Source organism: Canis aureus, chromosome 3, assembly GCF_053574225.1.
Source record: "Canis aureus isolate CA01 chromosome 3, VMU_Caureus_v.1.0, whole genome shotgun sequence".
Taxonomy (NCBI): domain Eukaryota; kingdom Metazoa; phylum Chordata; class Mammalia; order Carnivora; family Canidae; genus Canis; species Canis aureus.
In genome coordinates, this window is record NC_135613.1 from 56,820,201 (window position 1) to 56,845,272 (window position 25,072).

The 25,072-nt window shown below is 57.6% G+C and overlaps 3 protein-coding genes across 15 annotated transcripts; all 3 read right to left on the reverse strand.

Annotated features, from left to right (window-relative positions):
* Nucleotides 1-2,855: 2,855 nt before the first annotated feature.
* Nucleotides 2,856-4,842, reverse strand: TMEM95 (transmembrane protein 95). Of its 8 annotated transcripts, none has more exons than XM_077892902.1 (7): nt 4,570-4,840; nt 4,367-4,423; nt 4,114-4,156; nt 3,989-4,009; nt 3,799-3,879; nt 3,587-3,674; nt 2,856-3,430 (listed from the first exon to the last, which is right to left on the reverse strand). In XM_077892902.1, the coding sequence occupies exons 1-7, from the start codon at nt 4,736-4,738 to the stop codon at nt 3,029-3,031; spliced, it is 861 nt and encodes a 286-aa protein (XP_077749028.1). In that variant the 5' UTR covers nt 4,739-4,840; the 3' UTR covers nt 2,856-3,028. The 8 variants fall into 8 exon arrangements, with proteins under 8 accessions (XP_077749028.1, XP_077749030.1, XP_077749029.1 ...); XM_077892907.1 differs by having other exon boundaries at nt 3,244-3,430; nt 3,833-3,879; nt 4,570-4,842; XM_077892906.1 differs by having other exon boundaries at nt 3,244-3,430; nt 4,114-4,194; nt 4,570-4,841.
* Nucleotides 4,843-5,013: 171 nt separating this feature from the next.
* KCTD11 (potassium channel tetramerization domain containing 11) lies at nt 5,014-7,962 on the reverse strand. The gene has a single exon (XM_077892900.1). It carries the CDS (start codon nt 7,388-7,390, stop codon nt 6,503-6,505), a length of 888 nt encoding a protein of 295 aa, XP_077749026.1. The 5' UTR covers nt 7,391-7,962; the 3' UTR covers nt 5,014-6,502.
* Nucleotides 7,963-8,373: 411 nt separating this feature from the next.
* Nucleotides 8,374-24,544, reverse strand: ACAP1 (ArfGAP with coiled-coil, ankyrin repeat and PH domains 1). 6 transcript variants are annotated; one of them, XM_077892892.1, is made up of 25 exons: nt 24,478-24,544; nt 24,268-24,339; nt 23,963-24,020; nt 21,510-22,408; nt 20,911-20,968; nt 16,210-16,329; nt 15,983-16,036; nt 15,845-15,903; nt 15,545-15,728; nt 15,367-15,411; nt 15,138-15,233; nt 14,953-15,027; nt 14,760-14,869; nt 13,226-13,277; nt 13,026-13,126; nt 12,340-12,463; nt 12,031-12,242; nt 11,290-11,359; nt 11,062-11,156; nt 10,784-10,953; nt 10,069-10,244; nt 9,610-9,719; nt 9,318-9,525; nt 9,049-9,098; nt 8,374-8,797 (listed from the first exon to the last, which is right to left on the reverse strand). In XM_077892892.1, the coding sequence occupies exons 4-25, from the start codon at nt 21,560-21,562 to the stop codon at nt 8,389-8,391; spliced, it is 2,631 nt and encodes an 876-aa protein (XP_077749018.1). In that variant the 5' UTR covers nt 21,563-22,408; nt 23,963-24,020; nt 24,268-24,339; nt 24,478-24,544; the 3' UTR covers nt 8,374-8,388. The 6 variants fall into 6 exon arrangements, with proteins under 6 accessions (XP_077749018.1, XP_077749020.1, XP_077749021.1 ...); XM_077892894.1 differs by lacking the exon at nt 23,963-24,020 and having other exon boundaries at nt 24,478-24,528; XM_077892895.1 differs by lacking the exon at nt 24,478-24,544 and having other exon boundaries at nt 10,069-10,241; nt 24,268-24,338.
* Between the last annotated feature and the right edge of the window lie 528 nt (nt 24,545-25,072).

A 25,072-nucleotide genomic window follows, 5' to 3' on the forward strand; every position in this document is an offset into this window, starting at 1 on the left:
CTGAGAAACCAAGCTCCAGAGGAACGTCCATCAGACTCTTGGCACTGCCCTTAGCCCTGAGGGAGATCTCAAGGAGGAGGTGGGGGCAGGGAGGGATGTGGGTTTGGAAATGTTGACTCTGAGAGGCTCATGGGGCTTTGAGGGGGAGATCCCACTTAGAGCTGTGTCAATCAGCTCTGGCATGAGGACCAAATAAGACGTGGGGAGTGGCTGGTGAGAGCCCTGAATGTCAGGGTAAAGGGCCAGGTCTATATTCTGTAGGCAGGGAAGAGCTGGGGAAGGGTCTCAAGCAAGATAGTGATGGTTAATGCTTAGGGAGGGGCCCAGCGCACATGGGGAACTGTCCCAAGCCTTGTGTATGAACTTATTTGGACCTTGCAGTAATCCTCTGAGGTCAGTGCTGCTACACCTCATGGAAGTTAAGAGATCATCGACTCGGGACACTAGGTGGCTAAGTGGTTGAGCATCTGCCTTTGGCTCAGGCCTGATCCCAGGCCTTCCCCCCCTGCTCCCCCTCCTGCTTGTGCTTTCTCTCTTACTCTCTCCCTCTCAAATAAATAAATAAATAAATAAATAAATAAATAAGTAAATAAGTAAATAAGTAAATAAATAAATAAAATCTTAAAAAAAAAGAGAGATCACCAATTATAATATGTAACATTCTGCTGGGACACATCTTCAACTTAAGATGGATTCTTCAGAGCCATTAAAATGTAAACAGGAAAAAAAAAAGCCATAGAATCAATGAACTGTATGATTTGCATTTAAAATAAGAGGAAAAAGGAACAGAGAAGTTAACTTGCCCAAGGGCCAGTGAGACGTAGAGCCAGGATTCCAGACCCGACAACCCAACTACAAAGCTCAAGTTCTCAGCCATCCTATGATGCCAGACAGGTGGTCATCAATGATATGGGGTTCCACCAAGACCAGTGTGGCCATTGAGGGCTCAGTGGGCGGGAGGGCAGTGGGCAGTCAGGTGGCACCCTTGGGAGATGAGTCCACAGTAAGAGGGTTATGGACTGGCCTGGGGGCCATAGGACGGGAGGAGGGGACCAGGTAGGATAGAGGTCCTCCAAGAATGGGCTGAACTGGTTGACCCCATTGCATGTTGGGTGTGAAAATAAGGACAACTCCAACGTGTTGAGTCTGGAAAGAGGGTACAGCATCAGGGGGTCCAAGGCAGCTACCACAGACCAGAGGGCAGCCGTGGGGCCCCGGGGCTCAGCAGAAGTGGCTTGTCATCCCAACTTGGGCAGGAGTGCTGCCTGGTGCCTGCTGGGTGCTCACCAAGCAGCTGTCAAATGAATGGATAAGTTGTATGAACTTCATGTATGATCTCTGGGTCTCTCTCTGTCTCTCTCTCTTTGGTGTAAAATGAATGGATTGGACTTGAATGTGCAAAATAAAATGGAAGGTACTTTCCCTTTTAAAATATTTTATTTATTCCTGAGAGACACAGAGAGGCAGAGACACAGGCAGAGGGAGAAGCAGGCTCCCTGTGGGGAGCCTGATGTAGGACTCAATCCTGGGACTCCGGGGTCACGCCATGAGCCGAAGGCAGATGCTCAACTACTGAGCCACCCGGGTGTCCCTGGAAGGCACTTCCTTAGAAGGGGCAAGTATCCCTCTCTCCATCCCCAGGTCCTTCACGGCACCCCAAACCGCGGTTGTAGCCCTGGCTGGCTGTAAGTTAGATTAACTGAGGCCCCATTTGACACCACTGAATTCAGAAGCTCTGGGGATCCCTGGGTGGCGCAGCGGTTTGGCGCCTGCCTTTGGCCCAGGGCGCGATCCTGGAGACCCGGGATCGAATCCCACGTCGGGCTCCCGGTGCATGGAGCCTGCTTCTCCCTCTGCCTGTGTCTCTGCCTCTCTCTCTCTCTCTCTCTGTGTGACTATCATAAATAAATAAAAATTAAAAAAAAAATTCAGAAGCTCTGGATATAAGGCCCAGAGATGGATAGTTGTTTTGTTTTCTTTTTAAGATTTTATTTATTTGAGAAAGAGAGCATGAATGGTGGGGAGGGGCAGAGGGAAAAGGAGGAACAGACTCCCCGCGGAGCAGGGATCCCCATGCGGGACTTGATCCTAGGACCCTGGGACCATGACTTGAGCCAAAGTCAGACACTTAATCATTTCAGCCTGCCAGGCAACTGCCGGGATGGATAGTTTCTGAAGCTGCCCAGGGGACTGTCACGTGCAGCCAGATGAGAACTTTTGCCCTGGAAAACCCCTGGGCTAGGGGCAAGTGGGCGGCTCAGTCAGTGAAGCATCTGCCTTCAGCTCAGGTCATGATCCTGGGGTCCTGGGATTGAATTCTGCATGGGGCTCCCTGCTTAGTGGGGAGTCTGCTTCTCCCTCGCCCTCTGCACCCCCACCCCCCGACTCATGTGTGCTCTCTCTGAAATAAATACAATTTAAAAAAAAATTACCCTTGAAAACCACTGGGCTCGATGCAGGCAAGATCCCTTCCAACCTAGGCCCTTGGCCTGAGGCTTGTGGTTGGTGACCGGCTAACTCCTTTTATGCTTCATGTTCCACACACCCAACCCAAAACTCCTGAGCGCCAGGGGACGGAATGCTGGGGTTTCTCAACCACACACAACTGAGGTCCTAGACAGGAGAACTCTCTATTGTGGAGGACTCCCCTGAGCGTCGCGGAGGCCAGGGAGGCTGTAGAGGCCCACACCCCGGGCCTCCACCCGCTAAATGCCAGCAGCCCATCCCCCAACCAAAGCCATCAAGAATGTCTGTAGATGTGGCCACATGTCTCTTGGGGTTGAGAACCACTGTGCCACAGCGAGTCTCCCCTTCCCCCTCTGCCCTCCCCAGTCGCAGACAGAGGCTAGGCAGGGTGGAGGCCATTTGACAGCAGGTTTACTCCATCTTGGCAGGAGGGAGGCCTCCGTGGGAGGCCAAGGCTTCACAATGTTAAATGGAGGGATAGCCTGCTAGCAGGCTGACTGATGTGGTCTCAACTCTAGAGGGAGGGCGGCTTCCAGGCACTTATTCCCGGATTCCCAATCAGTCATAAGAGCCCCAAGAGTAGCTTCTGGGGCAGCCAGCCCCCGCTTCCGAGAATAGGCAGGAGGGGGTGTGGGAGGGGTGGTGCCTGGAGGGGATTCTTTCCTTCTGTAGATATTTTCCTGGAATCAGTGACTGCTCCCATCTGATTCGTAGAGGGCTGGGGCGGCGGGGCAGGGGAATGTTCCCCCTGTGGGTGCCTGGGTCCCCAGAGGCCGTCTGACCCCGGGACCTTGGGGACATTGGGCTTCAGGGTGTGGAAGGCTGAGCCTTCGGGATGGGAGCTAAAGGGCTGGCTGATTCCCTCCAAGGGGAGTGGAGGTGGTGGGCTCCTGCCCTTTAGGAGTGGAGGCTGGGAGGCTGGCAGTGTCTTCACAGGTCCTCTTTTGGTTTGAAGTAATTGGACCTGAGGGGAGACAGAGATGGGAGGCCTGGGCAGAGCAGGGAGGATGGTGGGAGGAGGCAGGAGGGGTGGTGGTGGAAGGTACTGTGGGGAAGGTGGGGGGCGCTCAGAAGTGGTGAGGCTGCTTCCGCCCTTAGCCTCCCCGCTCTGGGGACTCACTCCACCACGAGGCTCAGGATGCCCAGCAGCAGGGCAGCTATCAAGACAGAGAGGAGCAGGATCCTGGCTTCCCGAAGATCGTGACTTCCTGCAGGGAGCCCAGGAAGCAGTGAGTGATCCTGGGGACCTCACCAGTCATGGGGGGGGGGGGCGCCTAATTGCTCAGAGATCATAGCCAGGGGAGGCCAGGGCCAGGGCTTCAGGGGTCCAACCTGGGAAGCAGCGCTTTTTGGGCCAGCAGCGCACCTGGGTGCTCTGGCAGGTGGAGCAGTTGTAGAGGGTGGTTCTGCCCCCTGCAGGAGATGACAGGAGCCGAGCTGGGGCTTCCCTCTGGGGGCTGCCAGGCTCCCCTGGGGTACCCCCGGTGCCCCCGGCCTCACCACCCCATCCTCTCCTACTCACGGCAGGCAGGCGCGCAGAGAGCTGCAACCAAAGACAAGAAGGGGTGCGGGGACAGGAGACGCTCAGCCACCACCACCCACCCCCTGCCCCAGATCCCCAGCACCCCATCCCTGCCACAGCAGTACCTTCCCTGGTGTACTGGGGGAGCTTGATCTTTTGCAGCCAAAGCTGGTACAAGGGGAGGGAGGAGAAAGACCCTTTGATCTCTGGGGAGACACGGGAGTGATATTGGGGGCGCCTCCTCCGTGGAGGGGTGCATCTCTACCCCTCACCTCGTGCCTCCAGGGTCCCACCTTCCTGTATCCGCCCTTCTGATCCCTAGCCCCCTCCTACTGCCCCTCCGAGCCCCCCAGGGGCTGCCTTGCCCCTTGACCTCACCCATAACCCTCAGGACTCGGTGAGTCTTCTCTATGACTCTGTTCATGGACACCTCATCTGTGGAGACAGCAAGGATGTGTAAGTCTTTCCCAGCTTCCCCGGGGCCAAGGCAGGTCCCCCGAGGGGAGAGGCCAGTGCATCCAGAGAGGGCTGCGGACCGGGGGTGTCCCCCTCGGGGACTGTCCCTGGATGTCTGAGCTCACCTAAGGCAAAGGCCGGAAGGTTCCAGGAGGCCCCACAGTCCTTCCACTTAGCCTCCACTTGGCTGCACACGTGGGCCAGGCGGCCCGACAGGTCTCGAGCTGAGAGCTGGCAGAGGATACAGGCCTGGGTGGTCGCCAGGAACACCCCACCTAATGCCAGCACCCACATGAGGCCTGCTGGGGAGTGGTGGGGGAGCCCACTGAGGCTGGGAAGGCCTCTGAATGCTACAATCTTGGCTCCAGCCCTGCCCGGGGAGTCTAGAGTGTTCCAGAACAGTTGGGGATTCTAGAACATTCTGGCACAGTGCCACCATTCTGTCTCTGGCTGGGGCTAAGGTGGGGCCCAAGGAGCTGAGGACCCGAAGATGACCAGGCAGAGAAAGCAGGGCTTGTGTGGCAAAGAGGACAGCACCCCCCAACCTGGCCCGCAGCAGCCTTGACAAGTTTGAGGTTCCAAAAAGCCATTTTATTTTATTTTTTTTTAAGATTTATTTATTTAGTTTTATATATGATAGACACAGAGAGAGAGAAAGAGGCAGAGATACAGGAGGAGGGAGAAGCAGGCTCCATGCCCGGAGCCCAAAGCGGAACTCGATCCTGGGACTCCAAGATCGTGCCCTGGGCCAAAGGCAGACGCCAAACTGCTGAGCCACCCAGGGATCACCCCCATTTTATTTTTCTTCTTGTAAATCGTGACCAGCGATAAATAATGAGTGACTCCCCCAGTAGAAGTTGTGCATGAGTACCCCACCCCTCGGGGACCCAGAAATCCCATCCCTTCCCATATCCTCCCCTGCTCTCTCCACCTCTTCTGTTGGTCTCCCCTCTGCCCCAGGCAGCCTGGGGCCTGCCCAGCTATCTCCTAGCAACCATGCCCATGGTTGCCTTGGCAACCAAGAGTTCTATAGCGGCCTCCAAGGCCCAGCTGGGCCCACCGACTCCTCTTACCTTTCACCAGGAAGATCCTAGTGACTCAAACATCAACGGGCTCCTCCTGCCTACGTGGTGATGTGAACACACATGCGTGCACACACACCCCCTACTTGATTACACTACTAATTCTCCATCTACTCACCCCCATACCACAGACATACCCAGTGCCAAACACCAGGCAACCACAAACAGGCCTGGACACGCAGAGACCACAGAAAGCCCAGCACACAGATGCTGCCTCCAGCAATAGACGGGAGTCAGGAAGGCGGAGACCTGCATGTCAGTCAGACACACAGGCTGACACACACGCGTACGTGAGCAAAGTAAGGCCAAAACCTGCGAAGATGCCTCCTCCACCATCAATATGGGGTCCTTTACTATGGACTACGGGGCTCCAGCCCTATAGTAAATGGGGATTCTCCTAACTCCCTCATTCCAACCTAGGGTAGAGTGTAGCCTTTCCGTCTCCCTAAGTATGTAACGTGAGACCGTGAGACCCAGCAAAGGATCCCCTTTCCCATAGTCAAGAATGTTCCGGCCACTCTTTGGTCAGGCCAGGCCATCCAGCTGCAGGAGAAGCCACGGTCCAGGAGACCACGTCACAGCAATCCAGAGTCCTTCACCCACACTTCAGTGTTCCTCCAGGGTCCTGCTAGGCCTAGCCTGAGCATGGAGGGGTCGCTACTTCTCTAGAACCTTGAATACTGAGCTCAAACAAGGAGACACTGGAGGCCGCCAGCCTCAGGCAAGAACAAGCCTGGGAACCTTCCCCACCCCTCCCAGGATTAGCACCAGTCCAGACCCTCTGCATGGCTTTGTGAGCCCTCAGCGGGCTGAGATTTGGGAATTCCTGCCCACACCTGGGCTCCAGTCAGGTGCAGTGGGAGCCCTGACTCTCACAGCTCCAGAGGCAGAGCTAAGAAGAAGCTTCAGGGGGCCCTTCGTCCCTTTTGCTGTCTGTTCTTTCTCCGCACCCCACTCAGATGGGAGCGCCACACACTCAGTGCCGCACGAAGCGCAGAGATCGCGAGTTGAGCAGGTCTTCGGGGTCAGGGAAGACGGAGTCTAGACGGAAGCTGTGCTCCAGAGCGACCCGCAGCACCTCCTCTAGGAAACCTGGTGTGCCCACCACCTCCCGCAGCTCTCCCGGCCCCCCAGCCCACAGCGGCTGCAGCCCCAGTCTCCTATACTCCACCTCCGGGAGTTCTGCGGGACAGGGGGCCCACTCCAGACGGAAGTGTGGGCCGCCCTCAGCCCTATCCTCACTGGCCACACCAAAGCGGGCCCGCATGGCACCCAGGCACTCGGGGTCGGTGCAGAAGATGTTGGCTCGGAAGGTATCCACCTGCACAGAGCTCAGCTCATAGTGGTGTGGGCCCCGGCGAGCAGAGAAGTGCACCAGGCGGGGGCTGGCATCCACGTCTGCGTGGAGCAGGGCAGCAGTGGGTACCGGGGTCCCCCGAGAGGCCTCCAGGTCCCGCAGGGCATCCAGGAGGGGCTGGATCTGGTAGAAGTCGGCCTCTGCCCTGAGAAGTGCCGTCTCCCCATACCCACGGGGCAGGTCGAGGCGGCCCAGCCGCAGGAAATTGAGGATGTGCCGGAAGGCCTTGCCATCTCTGTCGATGAAGTAGTGGCCACCTCCCTGGGGGCTGAGGTTGGGGGGTATGGGGGTGCCGGCCCTGAACATGGCCCCCAGCATGGAGTCCGGGAAGCGAGTCAGGGTCTCCAAAGTGGTGGAGTATAGTGTGCCCCCAACATTCAGGGTCACGGGGCCCCCAAAAGAGGGGGCCGAAGAGGGCACAGGAGGCGGCGAAATTTTGGGGACTACGGGAGATACCGCAAGAGAAGAAAAGGCAGAACTGCCTGGGTGTGGGCAGAATTGGGTCATAAAGTTGAGACTGTCTCCGGATTCACAGGTGGGAGCGCACGGCGGTGAGATGCGGGGCTCGCCCAGGCTACGTCGGTAGCGGGGGGTGGTTTCCAGGGACAGACGCGGCCGAAAGCTCGAGAGAACAGCTGAAAAGCGCAGAAGCCAGAGAGGCGGGGAGATTTCGGTCCTGGCGCTCTCGATTCCGGGCGGAGGGTCAGCGGCTCCTCTCTGTGGTCTTCACACAGAGGGTTTCCGGAGTCCCACCAGCAGGCGACGGTGGCGAGCACAGGCCGGCGCTCGGAAGGACCCAGCTTCCGAGTTCTCGGCAGATCGCTGTCGCCGCGGGCGAGTCCACGCAGGGCCCCGGGGGCCAGTCGCAGGCCGGGTCTGGCCCGGGCGCGGGTCTCGGGCGACGGAGGCGGGGCGGACGCGAGCGGGCGGCGGGGGCCCCTACCCGCCGGGGCGCGGGGGATGCACGCTCGACGCGAACCGGGAGCCCCGGAGGACTCGGATGGAAGCTGCCGGGAGTCTCGGGGCCCGGGTGTCGCCGCCGCCGCCGCCGCCGCAGTCCTCTCCGCCCCCAGGAAGTGGCCTCAGGGCAGCGGCCGGGGGCCCTTTAAGGGACCGCCCCGCCCCCTTGGCGCCCCGCCCCCCACCCCCGCGGGGCTCGCGCGGCAGGGGCGGAGGTGGGAGCCGAGAGTCTGGAACCCGAGAGACGGGGCGAACGGGCCGGACCAGGAACGCGGCCGGGGGTGGGGTCTGGAGGGTGACTCAGGCGCGTCGCTCCGGATGTGGCCGCGACCGCCCCGCAGGCGCTCAGGAGTGCCCGACCTCACGTCTGCAGCTCCGCGCGGGGCCCGAGGCCCCGCCGTCCCGGGCTGGGGGCGGTGCTCACCCGGGCGCTCGCGTCGGGAACTCCCGAGGGGGCGGGTGCTGAGCCGCCGCATTCCGGGGATGCCTCGGGGCCGGGGTGGCCCAAGCCAGCCTCTCCGTCCCGGCCCGACGCCAGCGGCCCCCTATGGGAGGCCGGCCCCCCAGCCCACGCGGGCGGCCTCTCCTCTGCCAGGCCCGCCGCGTCTGGCCATGTCGCCCGAGCCCGACAGCTCCGCCCAGGGCCGCCGGGTGCTAGGGCTGCGGCCTCCGCCTCGCTGTCCCGGAGTGGCCCCTCGCGTGACTCGAGCTCGCAAACCCCCACCGCTCCCGCAGCCCCGGCCCGGCCGGAGGATGGCGCCCCGCAGAGGAATGACAACGGGAAGCGCAGAGCACAGAGGCTTTAATGGCCCAGGGACCGGCGGGGTGGGGCAGAGGGGGCCGGGATGCGGGATCAGAGCGTGTGCAGGTCGTGACTGCGCCGGCTCAGCTTCTCTGGGTCGTCCGACGCCATGAGGGAGAAGTCGCGGAAGATGTCCAGATACGTCTCGTCTCCTGAGGGGAGGGAGGGAGCAAGGGCTGGGCTGGCGAGGCGCTGGCCGGGCCGGGTTGGAGCGCGCTCACCGTGGGCACAGCGCCCCGGCCCGGCCCTCTCGGGGTTCGAAGACGTGCGCTCTCACACGCACTCAATACACATTTGTGCAATAAGTAATGAAATTAGTCTATGCAGCCGGGTCCGCGAGGCAGGTCTGCGGGGGCCAGAAGCTCAGCAAGGAAAGCGCGTGGCGGGGCGGGAGGTACTTTACCTGCCTGGCCCTGGGCCGCCTCGACCTCTCTCATCTTTGCCAGGCGTAGCCTGAAGAAGAAGGATTCAGGCACGAATGACTTTCTGTTCAGGGCCCCACTCCCACTCCCCGTCCTCTGAGCTGGGGTCGTTAATTCATCTGTCCCCCTGGGGTCCAGTGCTTAAAGGCGTTTACCAACCCTTTAGTCTGCCACTGGGGACGAACTCACCATCCGTGCTCCCTACCCGCCCCCCTTCCTACTCCCCGTCCCGGGTCTACACTCGGAGCACCCTTCCTCTTGCCGGGTCCGGCAGCCGGCCAGCAGCTCCCAAGCCCCGCCCCCAGGTGGGTAGGGCAAGAGCTGGCCCCGCCCCCAAACAGCCGCACAGGGTAACGATGTCAGCGTTGGCCGTTTCCATGGCGATCGTCAAGGGGTCTTTGTCTTCGGAGTCCCGAGCTCCCAGGTCGGCTCCTCGTTTCAGGAACAGGCAGGCTAGCCTGGAAAGGACAGACAGGTTCAGCCGGCCACTCACCATATCCGGGCCCTTCTTTCCCGCAGCCATCCGCCCCGCCCGCCCCTACCCGGTGTGGCCCAGAATGGTTGCGTGGTGCAGCGGCCCCCGGCCGTGATTGTCTGCCTGGTTCACATTCGCCCCGTTCTGGAGGAGAAACTCACAGGCCAGAAGAGAATTCTGCATGGAGAGGTTGAAAACGGGAGAGAAAGTGGCATCTTTAGGAGCAGACTAAAGAGGTTTGGGGCTGGGGTGCAACTGTGTCAGGCTCTGCTCCAGCCCCTTCCCGGTATGCATAGGTTAAGTCCACAGTACAGCGTCATGCGGTATGTTATCTGTTCTACAGACGAGCACACTTGAGGCACAGAGGTTCACAACAGTGAGTGGTGTGAACGTGGATTCAAACCCAGGTTGCCTGCCTCCAAATCACATAACCCCTTAGCAACCCGTCTCTATTGGTCATCATTCCCTAAGGGGGGTAGGGGTAAGAGCAGGTCCCTAGTCGCAGTAGGTAGTGGGCAAGACTCACAGCAGCCGTGGCCTGGATCAGTGGCGTGGCATTTTCCCGAGCTGCATTGACCCAGTTGACATCAGCTCCGTGGGCGAGGGCATCGGCCATGGTGGGGAGGGATGGAGGGTGCCCGGCAGCTCGAAACAGCAGGGCCCCCGGGTGGAGGCTGCCCAGGTCATCGGAGGGGGGCTCTGCTGAAGGAAATTGGCCGTGGGTCTGGTAGGAAGCCCTAGGCACAGGCCCCAAATGCTCTGATGGGACAGGTCATTCCTCAGTTTGGGGAGGCTCCGTGTGTGTTCGGGACTCCGGGGACAGCAGTGGGAGGTGGGGGTGTGTGTGCGTGCAGGGCCTGCAGGGCAGGGGGCACGGACAGCATCATTCAGCTCCTCCTGTTCACTTACCTGGACTGGCTGGACCGTCACAAGGGAGCCAACAGCCCCAGTGGCTCTGGTTCCCTCTGCTCCAGCCAAGCTCCCGCCTCCACAGGCCTTTTCATTCTCCCTCCTGACTTTTCTTGTGGTTGAGACCCTCCCTGCCTATCCCCAGCCCCATGCTCCTCCCCAGTCTTCACTTAGCCCCTGAAACTCTTGCCTTGTAAAATCAGTGTTAGTGTGGTCCGCCCCCAACATTGGTAAGGGGAGGGCTGGGGCCCCATGCTCTGTGCCTCCTCACCGGGTGTGACATAGTGCTGGGCACGCAGCCCGGCTCACCGAATGTCCGAGCAATGGTATACCTGGCCTGGCTCTGCAGCTTCCCGGCTGGGACCTGATGGAAGGCTTGGGGAGCACAGGAGGCTGTCCCCTGGAGGGCCCCCGGCCACCTCTTCGCCCTCGTATCTCAGGAAGTTTGGTCAGGAACTTCTTCTCCACATATTTGGCATGAATCCAGGCCTCCTTCTCCTGCCTGGCAGAGTATGGCAGGGAAGAAGGTGGATAGTCTTCCCTCCTCTGGACCCAGACCCTCTTTCTTCCCCGCCAGTAGGCAGCCCCAGCACTTCCATCCCAATCTCACCGGGAGCAGGTGGGCCCTGGTTTTTTCACTGCCATGGCCTCCACGCGGGCCTCATAGATCTGGTTGATGACAACATTCCCCAGCTCGCACATAAGCTTTGGGTGGCCCAGACAGAGACACAGACACAGACAGACAGGTGGGAGAGAGGTGAGTGTCTGAGCCCTCCGGGCGCTGCCATCCTGGACTCACCCCACCCCACCCGCTTCTCATCACGACACCCCAAGTCACCTTCACCAGTTCTGGCTCCCATGAGTCAAGTGTCAGAGACCTGACTTTGGAGAAGTGAACCCCGAGGCTCCTGGGGGGTCAGAGTGGGAGTCAGGCCCTCTTCGGGGCAGCAGCAGCCAGATGAGCACAGCAGGCACGCAGAGGCACTGACCAGGAGGCGGCAGGGCAGCGGGCTGCGTGGCCTGGCTCTGTTCATCCTTCCCTCTTCCCCCTTCTCCTACATTTCAGTGTCAGGGCCTCATCCTCTTCAGCTACCTCCCTTCTCTTGCCCTGCCATTCCCCTCCTTCAGCCAGACCGATTCAGATGGAATGCCTCACAGACTTGCTGAGGCCTGGTGACCTTTCCTCTCTCTGCTCATTGGTTCCTTTACCCTTAAGAGCCCCAACCTCATGCCTCCAGTCAAGCCTATAAATCCCTCTGGCCAGGGCAGCCCTGGTGGCGCAGCGGTTTAGCGCCGCCTGCAGCCTGAGGTGTGATCCTGGAGACCTGGGATCGAGTCCCACATCGGGCTTCCTGCATGGAGCCTGCTTCTTCCTCTGCCTGTGTCTCTGCCTCTCTCTCTCTGAATAAATAAATAAATCTTAAAAAAAAAAAAAAATCCCTCTGGCCAGACCAGGACGCTGTGCCCAGTGACAGCAGGGCAAGGAGGAGGGGGGAGCCCGCGGGAGGAACTCTATCCTGCCCCCTCCCCAGACCCCAGCCGGAAGGAGTAGGGCCCCGCTGGGGTAGTGGGGAGTGACCTGTGGATGCCTGAGCATTGGATGCACAGAGTGACACCCAGGTTGATGCTGGCCCACTCTGGGGCTGGCTCTCGGCAGTCACAGCACTGGGCATTGCCGTCTACGCTCTGCACCTGGGCTGCCACGTGCCCAGCTCCGCCTGGGTCCCTGCCCCTGCTCATCCCGCCACAGCCCAGGGTAGCGGAGGAGCTCATGGCCGGGTATCCTGAGCCCTAGGGGAGACAGAGGTGGAAAGGATGGCTATGGGGCTTGGGGAAGGGTGCCTCATCTCCCTGGGCAGCCCGGCCCTGTACCCTCCGATTAAGGCACCTGGCCTGGCCCCCGGGGGCTGTCCTCGAGGTGAGCCTGGCTGAAGGCCGTGGCGATGCTACTCTGCACAGCACTGATCCACAGCTGCAGAAGACGCTCCGAGTCAGCCTGCAGGAGGCAGGACCTGGGCAGGAGGGGAGAGCAGAGGGGCGCAGGTAGTGTGAGGCCCAGGGAGGCTCAGGATAGGCTGGCTTACCTCCAGCTGCTATTCAACCGGTACCCGTTGTACTGACATATGAAACACCAGTTGAATAGAGATTTGGCACCAATGGGTCAGATCTTTCTAAATATCCCCCATTGCCTTATCCTTTCTCGCCAGGACACCTCCCGGTCTGTCCCCCAATCTAGCCACCAGAAGGTTAACGCTCTATGATCAGCCCTGCCTCCCTGTTGGCAAAGATTTAGACACAGGAATGCCTGGGTGGCTCAGAGGTTGAGCATCTGCCTTCAGCTCAGGTCGTGACCCCGGGATCCTGGGATCAAGTCCCACATTGGGCTCCCCGCAGGAAGCCTGCTTCTCCCTCTGCCTGTGTCTCTGCCTCTCTCTGTGTGTCTCTCATGAATAAACAAATAAAATCTTTTTTTTTTTTTTTTTTTTGGAACAAATAAAATCTTAAAAAAAAAAAAGAAGATTTAGACACAGTGGAGCATCAGGAGCATCAATCACCCCTGACTTCTGCACTCACTTGCTGGGGGACACAACCTCAAAGCAAAACCGCCTTTCTGAGTCGGGGCAGAGCTTCACAGTGCAGAGGCGAAGGTCATCCACCACCACGGTCACGGGGTCCTGGAAGGGGAAGGAAGGTGACAAGGGGCAGCCATCCACACAGCTGCGGCAGGGGCAGGGTGTCACCAGGCCCCAGCACCCAGTGCCCAGCCCACCTACCTTGTACTTCTTCTGATAAACCAGTTGGTTGCTCTGAATAGTGAACCAGCGTCTGGAGGAGGTGGGAACAGAGTTGTGGACATGAGTGGCACTGGGATGCACTTGGGACAGGGACTGTTGAGAGGCTGTGTGCCCTTTGCTCCATGAAGATCTTGCCTAGAGAGCCGTGCTGACCACCACATCCCGTCAGGAGGGCGCACGGCCTTGTAGGCCAGGACACCCAAAGCGGCACTGCTCACACCTCAGACAACCCAGATTTGATGCATTCGTGAAGACAAATTTCCAGAAGTAAAATGCTTTTTCCAATAAAAATACTCTACTATAATTTTTTAAAGATTAAAAAAAAAGATTTTATTTATTCATGAGAGACACAGAGAGAGAGGCAGAGACACAGGCAGAGGGAGAAGCAGGCTCCCTGCCTGGAGCCCAACGTGGGTCTCGATCCTAGGACCCTGGGGTCACGCCCTGAGCCAAAGACAGACGCTCACGCGCTGAGCCACCCAGGAACCCCAAGGTTTGTTTTTTGTTTTTTAAAGTAATTGCTATACCCTTGTGGAGCTCGAACTCACAACTCCCAGACCAAGAGTCATGTGCTCTCTACTCATTGAACCAGCCAGGCGCTCCTACAATTGTTTTTTATAAAGATTTTATTTTGGGACACGTGGGTGGTTCAGCGGTTGAGCATTTGCCTTTGGCTCAGGTCCTAATCCTGGGGTCCTGGGATCGAGTTCTGTATCCGACTCCCCGCATGGAGCCTGCTTCTCCCTCTGCCTGTGTCTCTGCCTCTCTGTGTTTCTCATGAGTAAATTTAAACATCTTAAAAAAAAAAAAAATTTTATTTTTATGTGATCTCTACACCCAACGTGGGGCTCGAACCCAGAACCCTGAGATCAAGAGTCACAGGCTCCACAGAGTGGACCAGCCAAGGCGCCCTGTGTCTCTTGCTACAATTTTGACAGAAGCATCCTAGGGAAAGGCTCAATTTTCTGACTTGGGCCAACATCCCCGACGGGCTGGCAGTGGCCCTGGGACAGGAAGTAGAGTCACAGCAAATGACCAGCCCGCCCCATACCTGCAGGGGCTCCTAAGTCCCTACAGAAGCTGACAAGGCCCCATGTCGCTGAGCACACCCCCACTAGCTCCAACTTCTCCTTGCCCCACATCTTCCTCCCTCCCTCTGTCCCCCCACCCTCAGAGCTCTGTCACTGGCTCCTCCTTCTGCCTAGAATGTTCTCTCCCCGAGATATCCTTCAAGTCTTCACCCCGAAACCACCTTCTCACGAAGCCTGCCCTGACCACCCCACCTAAAACCATGACCCGTCCTCAGCTCTTCACACCCTCTGCTTTAGTATTTTTTCTCCTGTGCTGCTCTTCTCTCCCAACATAACAGAATTCACTGTGGGTCTCTGCGGTGGGATACAAAGTCTGCGAAGCTGGTGGGTCTTGTCTTTTTTTCTCTGTGCTCGGCACCCTATCTCAACAAATGTTTAGGTGATTTGGGTGGGTGGGGGTGATGGGGGCGCCTTCCCCTCACCTGCTCCAGGTCTTAAATGCGTTGCTGGCCCGTTTGAAGAGGTGTCCTTCCATCACCAGGCCACCAGGCCCTTCCTTTAGGCTTGGCTCTGGCTCCTCCCCACCCAGCTCCTGGGGGGCACAGGAGGGTCAAAGGGCAGCTGAAGCGGGCAGAGGCCGAGGCACCAGGCCCTGCTGCACCCCAAGGACCTCACCTTCTGCTTCAACAGCACGTGTCTCTGCTCCATGTCTCTCCTCTCACGAGCTGAATTCAGGACCAGCTGGTGCAACTGGGCACACCATGGGCATTTCAGATGTTCCCCCCGCCGCCCCCCACTAGGCCAGGACAGGTATCTTAGAGGCCCCTCCGCCCCCACTGGCCTGCTCCCCGGGGCCCCACCTGGGCGCCCAGCTCCCTGCGATACTGGGCCAGCTTGCCCAGCTCCTCGTGGCCCTGCTGGAAATGGATAGCTTGGGCCTCCACCAGCCGCAGCACCTGGGTGACAAGGTGGGCAAGGGGTGGAGCTGACAAGGCACTCTCTGTCTCTCCTTCTTCCCTACGACCACCCCATCAGCAGGCTCTCCTCCACCCTGCCATCACCACCACCACCACCACCACCGTAACTCACAAACTCCATGATGTCAAACTTCCTCTTGTCCTCAATCACGTTGATCTGAGGGCCCCCAAAAGCCCTCAGGTCAGTCTTTCAACCACAGCGCCCCCTCCCACTGCACAGGGGGCCCTCTCCAGCCTCCGAGGGGCCAGAGGCCCTGGGATCCCGAGGCGGGATGGGTTGGGGTGGGCACCTGCAGGGCATAATCCAGGGCTCGTCCCTGGTATCCAGCCCGCGCAGTCTTCAAGGCAGCGCCCGCCTCTTCTGCCTCCTGGGCCCGGCGCCTGGGGACCTCGGCGTTATGGATAAGAGCAGCCTCCAGGCTCTCAGCCCCCTTCCAGAAATCCCTGCGAGCCTCTCGGAAGCCCCGAAGACCTCTGTGGAGGAGCGGAAAAACAACCCAATAGCTCCCCCTACTCCCAGCAGAGAGTCCCAGGGAGGCCCCTGTGGGGACAGGAAGAAGGATGGAGGCCTGGTTCCCCTCCCGACTCACTCTTTGGCCAGGGTTTGGATCTGCTGCTGCAGCGTGTGCTGGGTGGCATCTAAAAGCTCCTGAGGAAAAGCAGAAATTGGCAGGCGAGACCCAGGCCACAGAGGCCGGACACCGGTCCCACCTGCTCTGCTCCCTTACCGCATGGCTGTCCAGCTTGTGGCTGAGGCTCGTGGTGAACTTGTCCAGACACTCCTGGGCACGAAGTGGCAGAGAGAGGGTAGCAGACATGGGGCAGCAGCACCTACCATCTACACCCAGCCCGCCAGGTGGCCTCTGGCCGTGGCCCCAGCCCAGGTTCACCCTCCCCTCGCAGAGGATGTCCATGTTCCGGACTCCAGCCCAGTGTGGCTTGGGCTTCCACCTACCGCCATCATGGGCTCTGGTGGACCCAGGCGGGCCAGGTCACAAATGCCAGCGATGAAGGTGCGGCCAGCGGCCAGGTAGTGGCGCCCACTTTCCAGGAGGCCATTCCCCAGCTTGAGAAGCTAAGAAGCAACAGAGTGACAGAGAGTTGGGGGACCCCACCCTGGTCCCCCTGCTCTGCTCTTCCCCAGGCCTGTGCCCCTGCTGCCCAACCTCACCTTTGCCTCTGCAGCCCAGCTGGGCACCCCCAGTTTCTAACACACCCCTGGTGCTTAACTGCTCTGTGCCTGGAAGACAAATCTCCCAGCCTCTCACCACAGCTGGTGTCAGCTTCACCTTTGAACAGTCTTTCTCTGTCCCTTGACACGCGTAGCCCCCCAGGCCTGCCCCACCTGCCCGGATCCAGTGCTCCCCAGATACCCCACCCTCATGCACTGTTGGCTCACAGGACAAATGCTCCACCTGGGTGGCACTGAATTCCCCAGTCCTTCCCAGCTGGAGCTGTCCCATTCTGTGCTCATGGCACATTCCCTCGCCAGATTAATCAGCTCCCTGGCCACAGGGTCAGGGCAAACAAAGATGGCAAGTTAGGGTGCTCCTAGGTCTGATCCGAGGAGGGTCCCTCTGGAAGAGCCAGGCAGCTGAGCCAGAAACCAAAGCGAGGTCTCCTGATCTCAGGCCCTTGCTTGGGAACTGCATTGCCTCTGAGGTGACCCCACTTGGTTCGGGCCTGAGTCAACATAGCTGGGACAGAGAGAGCGTCAGTGGAGCCCTTCAGCTGAGCCCAGGGGACAGGAGACCAGCAGGGAAGTTCCATATGGAGATTTGGGGTGGCAGGGGATCAGAAAGCTGGGCCCAGAGGTTCTCCATTAACTTTTAATGAGTAGAAAGAATTTTGAGGGCTAGTGAAGGCTGCAGGGAACTACAGCTTGCCTTGAAGGTGGCTGACAGGGTCACTAATGGTCAGGACAGCGACCATGATCCAATCTCATCAGATGTCACCACGAGGTGTCTGTGATCAGGGACCAGGACGCAGACACAACTTCACTGCGTAGTGCTGGGGCGCTGAGTGTTTTTTTTTCCTACCCACCACCCTTTCTCAATCTGTGAGCATTCACAAAACTGAACTCATGACAAACTGGCCCATCCATGCGATGGAACAGTGCTCAGCAACACAAAGGAATCAACCGTCCATATGGGAACTACTCATACCAATAGGCAACAACCTGAGCAGACCTCAGGGGCATTATTCTGAGAGGAAAAAAAAAGAAAGGGCCAATCTTGAGAACTGGCCTACTGTATGGTTTCACTTGTGTAACGTTCTAGAAATGACACGTCGGGAGAACAGAGGGTGGTAACTGCAGGTTCGAGAAGGCAGGGAGGTATCAGGATAAAGGGTAACTCCTTGTGGTGATAGGAGTTTCATATCTTTTTTTTTTTTTTTTTTTTTTGAGAGAGAGAGAGAGAAACCGTGCAAGAGTGGTGGTGGGGAGGGCTGAGGGAGAGGGAGAGTCCTTTTTTTTTTGTTGTTCATGAGAGACACAGGGAGAGAGAGGCAGAGGGAGAAGCAGGCTCCATGCAGGATGCAGGGAGCCTGACGTGGGACTCCATCCGGGATCTCCAGGATCATGCCCTGGGCTGAAGGTGGCGCTAAACCACCGAGCCACCTGGGCTGCCAGAGAGGGAGAGTCCTAAGCGGGCTCCATGCTCAGCACAGAGGTGGACAGGGGCTTGATCTCATGATGATCCTGAGATCATGACCTGAGCTGAAGCCAAGAGTTGGACGCTTGACCCATTGAGCCACCCAGGCCGCCTAGGAGTTTTGTCTTTTCTTTTCTCTTTTCTTTCTTTTTTTTAAAAAAAGATTTTATAGATTTATTCATGAGAGACACAGAGAGAGGCAGAGACACAGGCAGAGGGAGAAGCAGGCTCCACGCAGGGGCCCGACGTGGGACTCGATTCTGGGCCTCCAGGATCACATCCCGGGCCGAAGGCGGCGCCAAAGCGCTGAGCCCGGCTGCCTGAGTTTTGTGTTTTCAATGTGATGCTGGTTATAAGAACAGAGGCTTGTGATGAAGTGCCACTGAGTTATACACAAAGACTTTTTGAAACAAGGGTAGTCAACCCTTGAACATGGGTTTGAAATGCGCTGGTCCACTTGTAAGTGGATTTTTTCCAACAAATACACTACTGTACCATAAATGTGTTTTCGCTTCCTTCTGATTCATGTTTTCCAAAATTTTGTTCTTTTATTTTCATTTTTTAAAAGTAAGCTGTAGGGATCCCTGGGTGGCGCAGTGGTTTAGCGCCTATCTTTGGCCCAGGGCATCATAAATAAATTAAATAAATAAATAAATAAATAAAAATTTATTATTTATTATTTATTTTAATTTTTATAAATTTTTATAAATAAAAAAATTTTTAAATTTTTATTTATTTATGATAGTCACAGAGAGAGAGAGAGAGGGGCAGAGACACAGGCAGAAGGAGAAGCAGGCTCCATGCACCAGGAGCCCGATGTGGGATTCGATCCCGGGTCTCCAGGATCGCGCCCTGGGCCAAAGATAGGCGCTAAACCACTGCGCCACCCAGGGATCCCAAAAAAATTTTTTTAAAGTAAGCTGTACACCCAACATGTGGCTTGAATTCACCACCCTGGGATCAAGAGTTGTGCACTCTGCTGACTGAGCCAGCCAGGAGGTCCTCTTCCTTATAATTTCCTTAATAGTACTTTTCTCTAGCTCCTTTTATTGATGAACACTATATAATACATACACCACACAAAAATGTTAATCGATTGTTTATGTTATTGGTCAATGACAGGCTATAAGTAAAACTTTGGGGGAGTCAAGAATTATATGCCAATTTTTGACTGCATGGAGGGTCAGTGTCCCTAGCCCCCTTGCTGTTCAAGGGTCAACTGTAAATGTAAACAGGTAAAATCCAAGTACGGTCTGCAGATAGTTCAACGTGCCAACATCAATTTCCTGGTTTTGGTGACGTACTAGTGTTATATGAGATGCCACCTCTGGGGGAAACTGGGGCATGAGGACGTGGGACCTCCCTGCATGATTGTTGTAACTTCTCCTAAAGTCTATAACTCAAAAATCAAAAAGCTTAGGGGCACCTGGGTGGTTTGGTCATTTAAGTGTCTGACTCTTGATTTCAGCTTAGGTCATGATCTCAGGGCTGAGGGACTGAGCTCCACACTGGGGTGGGGAGTAAAGGGGGGGGGGGAGGACTTGCACTCAGTGGGGAGTCTGCTTGAGATTCTCCCTCCCCCTCTGCCTCTCCCCTCCCTGCCACTCACACATGTGCGTGCTCTCTCGTTGTCAAGTAACTAAGTCTTTAAAAAAGAAATTTAAAAAGTGAAAAAAAAACTTTTTAAAAATATTTTATTTATTCACAGAGAGGCAGAGACACAAGCAGAGGGAGAAGTAGGCTCCCTGTGGGGAGCCCGATGCAGGACTCGATCCCAGGACCCCAGGTCATGACCTGAGCCGAAGGCAGATGCCCAACTGCTGAGGCACCCAGGAGTCCCAAAAGTGAAAAAGTTTAAATAAAAAATATGTATTTGTGAATTGGTCACCTGCTAACCTTCAGACTCTGGTACAGGCACTGGGGATTGAACAAAAACAAAACATAAAAGTCCCTCACAGCACTTAACGTTCTCGTGGGGGAGAAACAAGAAAACTGGCAGATGTGACAGACACACTCTAAGGTGACTCTGAATGGTTCCCTCTCTTGCATCATCCCTACCCCCCTAAGCGTGAGACATGTGACCTGATCCTACCAACAGAATGCGGCAAAGGCCACAGGACAGTGCTCCCATGGTCAGGTTATGCCACGGGGCAAAGATGACACATTCTCTGCACCTGTGACTACATTTCGACGTAAGCTGATGCCATGTTGGCGGCACACATGGGAGTGACCCCCCGCCCCCCATCCCCGACAGGCTTGAAGAAGCAAGCTGCTATGATGTGAACTGCCCAGGGATGGGTCCCTGGGGTACCCCCCAGGGGACTGGGGGGTACCCTGGGCAGGTCAAGGCCTTAGTTCTACAAGGAACTAGCGTCTGCCGACGACCATGCAAGCTGGGAGAGGACCATGTGCTTCTGATGGGACTGCGGCGTGTGAGCCCATGAGTAGAGGACCAGCGGAGCTGCGCTTGACTGCTGCCCCTCTGGCGCCATGCTAACAGGTGCTGGGCTAAGTCAGCACATCTGCAAGGACTCTTTAGGGAGCAGGAGGAAGCTAGCAAGGCAGATAAACACATCACACGTGAGAGCAGGGTAAACGCTAGAGAGAAAACAGAGAAAAGTGAAGCCAAGTAAAGGGGCAGGAGCGTGTATGCGTGCGGATGCACGTTTTATACAAAGTAGCCAGGGAGGGCCTTCCTGTATCATGTTTAAGTGTCTGGCTGGCTTATCTCCCCAAGGCTGTCTGTGGGCTCCCTGGGGGCGGAAGAGTCTTGCCTTCCCCAGAGGCCCAGCTGACCCAATAAGCCCACAGGGTTTCTGGTCTTCCAAGGCCCTGTGTGCCCTGGGGGTATGGAGCTGCCCCTTCCTTCTCTGCAGCCCTGTGAAGTATTTACCCGCAGGATCAGCATTCACAACCCCTGGAACAATTTCGCCAGCTCCCGTTCTCTCCCTGGTCCCGCCCCTCCCACCTCAAGGCGATCCAGGGTCACCTCTCCATGTCACCTTTTCTAGCCGGGCCTCCAGCTCTGACACCTCGGCTTCCACCAGCTCGATAGAGGCTCTGGGAAGAGAGGGATGGATGGATGGGGTCACAGGAGCAGAGCTGGGGTCCATCTGATCCGTGCACCCCAGGAGGGCCAGGGTTGGGGTTGGTGGGTAAGGGGACAGACAGAAGGGCCGGCCAGTGAAGAAGGCCTGACCACCGCCCTCTTTTGCTCCCTTCCTCTGCGCAGTGTGGGAGCCACAGGGCCCAGGCCACAGCAGGAAGAGTAAAAGGAGGGTGGATGTGGTGAGGGCAGGAAGTTGCTAACCGCCCCAGCAGGTGCTGGGGGAGGGGTAGGGGTCCCCAGGAGCGGGAAGTGGGAATGTCAGCTCTGGAGATAGAGGGGCTCCAGAGACTCCCTGGGCACATAAAGGGGGTGGAAAGCACCCAGGCCTGGGGTTGCACAACAAAGGTGCTACTTTGCCCCCCCACCCCACACCCCTCTGCGTCCCTGGCAGGACGTCTGGACCGAGAAAGGTTGTAGGTGTGTAAGTATGTGCGCTGGGGTAAGGGGGTCGGGCCTTACCTCCTGTGCTCCCCCAGACCCGTGCACACTTACCGGAAGCGGGGTGAGTCCTTGAGACACTCCTCAAAATCCAGCTTGACGGTCATCTCCACTTGATTGGCTCTGAGGCCAGATGGGTGGTGGGGGGTCCACGTGGAAGCGCTCCCCGCCCCAGGAGGGGTTGATGAGGAAGGCGGAGGGGGTCCTCTCCCGGGGAAGAGCCGGGGGGTGGGGGTGGGGGCTCGATTCCTTCGCGGAGGGTCTGGGGTGTCCAAGGAGGAGCTCTCACCTCACACTTGCTGGCAGCTCTGGGAGGGGCAGAGGCGGGGCCAGGCGGGAAGCCACAGCCCCGCCCACGGAGACTGTGCTGTCCCCTTCCTACTGGGAGCTCTAGTCTCTGCTTCTTTCTCCTTTAGTTGTGGGGATTGGGGAGGCACATAGGGGGTCAAATACTCATTCAGTCACTCAGAGAGGCGAGGTAACCCTGGGTGAGCTCTCTGAGTCCTCAGGTGCACCATCTGGAAGATGGGGTTGGTGACTCGCTCCCCCTCCCCCCGCTGCCCTCCCAGGGTTGTAAGAATTCATGGTGCTATTGGTAAGGTTGGGATTGGTGGGTTGGCGGTGCCACACCAATCACTGTCACCCTGCTGCAGATGGGTCTTCTGGGCCTCACAGATCCCTGCTGATCCAGTATCCCAAGCAGCTCCCAGCTCTTTTCTGGGCTCCGCCTGCTGTGGTTTTCTGCGTGCAGAGGTCCCTCGCTCCTCCTGTCCTCACTGACCCAGCAGGCCCAGTCACAACTCACGGCACCCAGACTCCTGCGTGTCTCTTTATTGCCCACCTCAATTGAGGTGAGGGCTGGGAGGGGCTGGTCCCCACCCCATCCCCAGCTGCCTACATTTTCCATTGTCTGGCTTCCTCCTCTTGTGTCCAGCGAAGCCGCAGGGTTTCGTCTGCAGAGAGAAAGGACTGGGCTACTGGCTTTCTTGAAGCGGCCAGGAGATCCGGCCCACATTACTCCGAAACTCCCTGGAACCACCCACTCAGGCCCTCTCCCTCCCTGGCCAGCACAGGCAGCCTCTCGCCCCTGCCCGGGCTCACGTCTGCATTGGTTTTGGTGTGGGGAATTTCAATTGCTTCCAGGTTCTCTCTCCAAACTTTCCGGACTCTGCCAGTTGAGCCCCTTGGATACCAGCCACTGACACCAGCCTGACTCTGCTCTGTCTTTGGAGGACAGGCCGGCTCCTGGAGGGGGGCGGGTAGCAGAGAGGAGTCAGGGAGCGTGGGGCCAGTGGATAGTGCCATGCTGGAGAGGGCCCCAAATCCTTTGGAGTCTCCCTGGTTCCTCTCTGAACAACACAGGCCTTGCACACCAGGATGCTTGGGACCATGCTCAGTAACCATTGCTGATCCACGGGTATGCAAAGAAGGGGAGCTGGGGGGCTGAGTGCTTGTCAAAAGCCAGACATTGTGGCCTGGTACCCTCACCAGGCTGTGATGTTGCCACTGTCCCCGTCAGGCAGTCTTCAGTGGCCTGGTGATCCTGAACAGGGTTTCCTGTGTGGTCCAGCAGACGGACCTCTGTGCTTATGGGGTTCTCAATCACCCAGTTAAAATTTACGGAGCCTGCAAGCATCACGGGATCAAGATTGGGGCACCCCACTAGTCTGCTGGCTACCAGCACCCCCCGTCCCAGGCTGACCCAGCCCAGCTCTCACTGTCCTGCTGGTCATGCTCATCTTCTGTGTCCTCCTCGAGCTCCAGGTGTGGGGAGCACCTCAGGTACCTCCCTTTGCTATAATACTCTTTGCGTTGCAGGCCAATCTCCTTGTCTGACGTGATGGCGGCTGAAACTGGGCACTGATTTCGGAAGCTACGGGAATCTGGAGAGTCACCCCAATGATCTGAGTCTTCCAGCCACGTCGGGGGTCTAGGACCCCCAGGTGTCCATAATGCCCTCCCTCAGGGGAGAAGCTCAGGCCCCCGATTTTCATCTCAATTCTGTGTCCTCCTCCCATGTGAGAAAACCCTGGTGACCTATCCATTCCCCAGGGCTGTCTCAGGCTTCCCGAGGGCCGTTATGCTGAGGACCCCACCTCCTCCGCCTTCTATCTTCCCTGGGGGTGCCTCCCATCACCTCCCTCTCAGGCACCACAGCTGACCCTTGACTTCCAAGAGGTGGTTCCTGGTCACCAGGCCAATCTCATCTTTGACTCCTCTGGCCAGTCCTCCCGGCCAGCCTCTCTCCGCGGGCCTGGGCTCTGGGTCCCGCATTATGCCTCGACTGCTACTGCCCATGCTAGTGCTAGCCCCGTCACTGTGCTTATTACTGGAAGAAGGATTTTTCTGAGCTGTAAGGAACTTTCCTTCGTCGTAGTGTGACTTTCGGTGCTTTTCAAAATCACTGGAGTCTGTGGGCCATTGTGAGAGCTTGGCTTTCCCGCCAGGCTCCCATGGAGGGTTCACTCTGCCTCCCCTTTCTCCTCAGTCCCGACCCCTCATCTCACGTGTCTTGGAAAAGTTGTCTGAAGACCCTGGGCTTCTGTTATCATCGTACTGTAGGACCTTGGGGTACAAATTGTCCATTGTTGCAAACCTGAAGGGGAGGGAGACTAGTTGGGGACGCCAAAGGGGAGATCACAAGGGGGGCCTAGCTGGGCTGACTCCCTGATCTTGACCTTGGTCAGTCCTGATAGCAGGGAACTGTACCACCTCTCATTTTGGTGGCCGAAAAAGCAGAACTGGCTCTGACCCCAGGGGTGAGGTTAGGAAGAGGCCTCACATCTCTTCTGATCTCTTGCTGGACTCTCACCTCTCAGCCAGCGCCTCAGGAGTCACTGTGCGAGAGGATGCTCCAGGCAGGTCCTCATCACCGTCCTGCAGCCTGCAGAGGAGGGAGGAAGCAGTGCTGGGATGCAGGCATCAGGCTGTGCCCAGTTCTTGGGGTCTCTCTGCCTCCCCTTCTACCCTCTCTGAATAGGGAAGGTTCTGGGCTGAATGATGAGGGCTGAGGGCTCAGCACCTGTGGTAGGGAGTGCTGGGCTCATCCACCTTCATGAATCCATAGTCCTTGTCAGCAGGGTGGTAGGTGGCCAGAATATTCATCTCATCCCACCGCTGAGACTTTTTCCTGGAATAGGGGTAGGACCCAAGAGAGGAGAAGGAAATCTTCCAGTGACCTTCCCTTCACAACCCTCCCTCGTTCCTTCAGTTATTCAAAAACCTTTCTCTTGTATCCTCTCGTGATCTCAGAGGCGCAGGAGCCTGAGGATGGCGAGGCGAGGGTGCCATACCTGATGATAATCACATACTGGCCTGACAACGTTTACTGGGCCCCAGCTGCGGCCCCAGAGAGCCTGGAACCCGAGAATTCCCAGCTCACAGCCCTCAGCCGCTCTCCTTCCTAGTTCTTAGGACACCACCCTCTCCCCTAGCTCCGCCCCCTCCAGTGTCGGGAACCCAGCCCTCCGGGCTCCGCGCCGCTGCCCCCTGAGCGGGGCTCCTTACTTGTCCGCATGGAGGCACTTCTGCATCAAGATGGAGCTGCTGTTTTTCAGGATGCTCCGGGGTCGGCCCTCACCAGGTTTGTGGGAGTGCGAGCAAGTTGACCCGGAGCG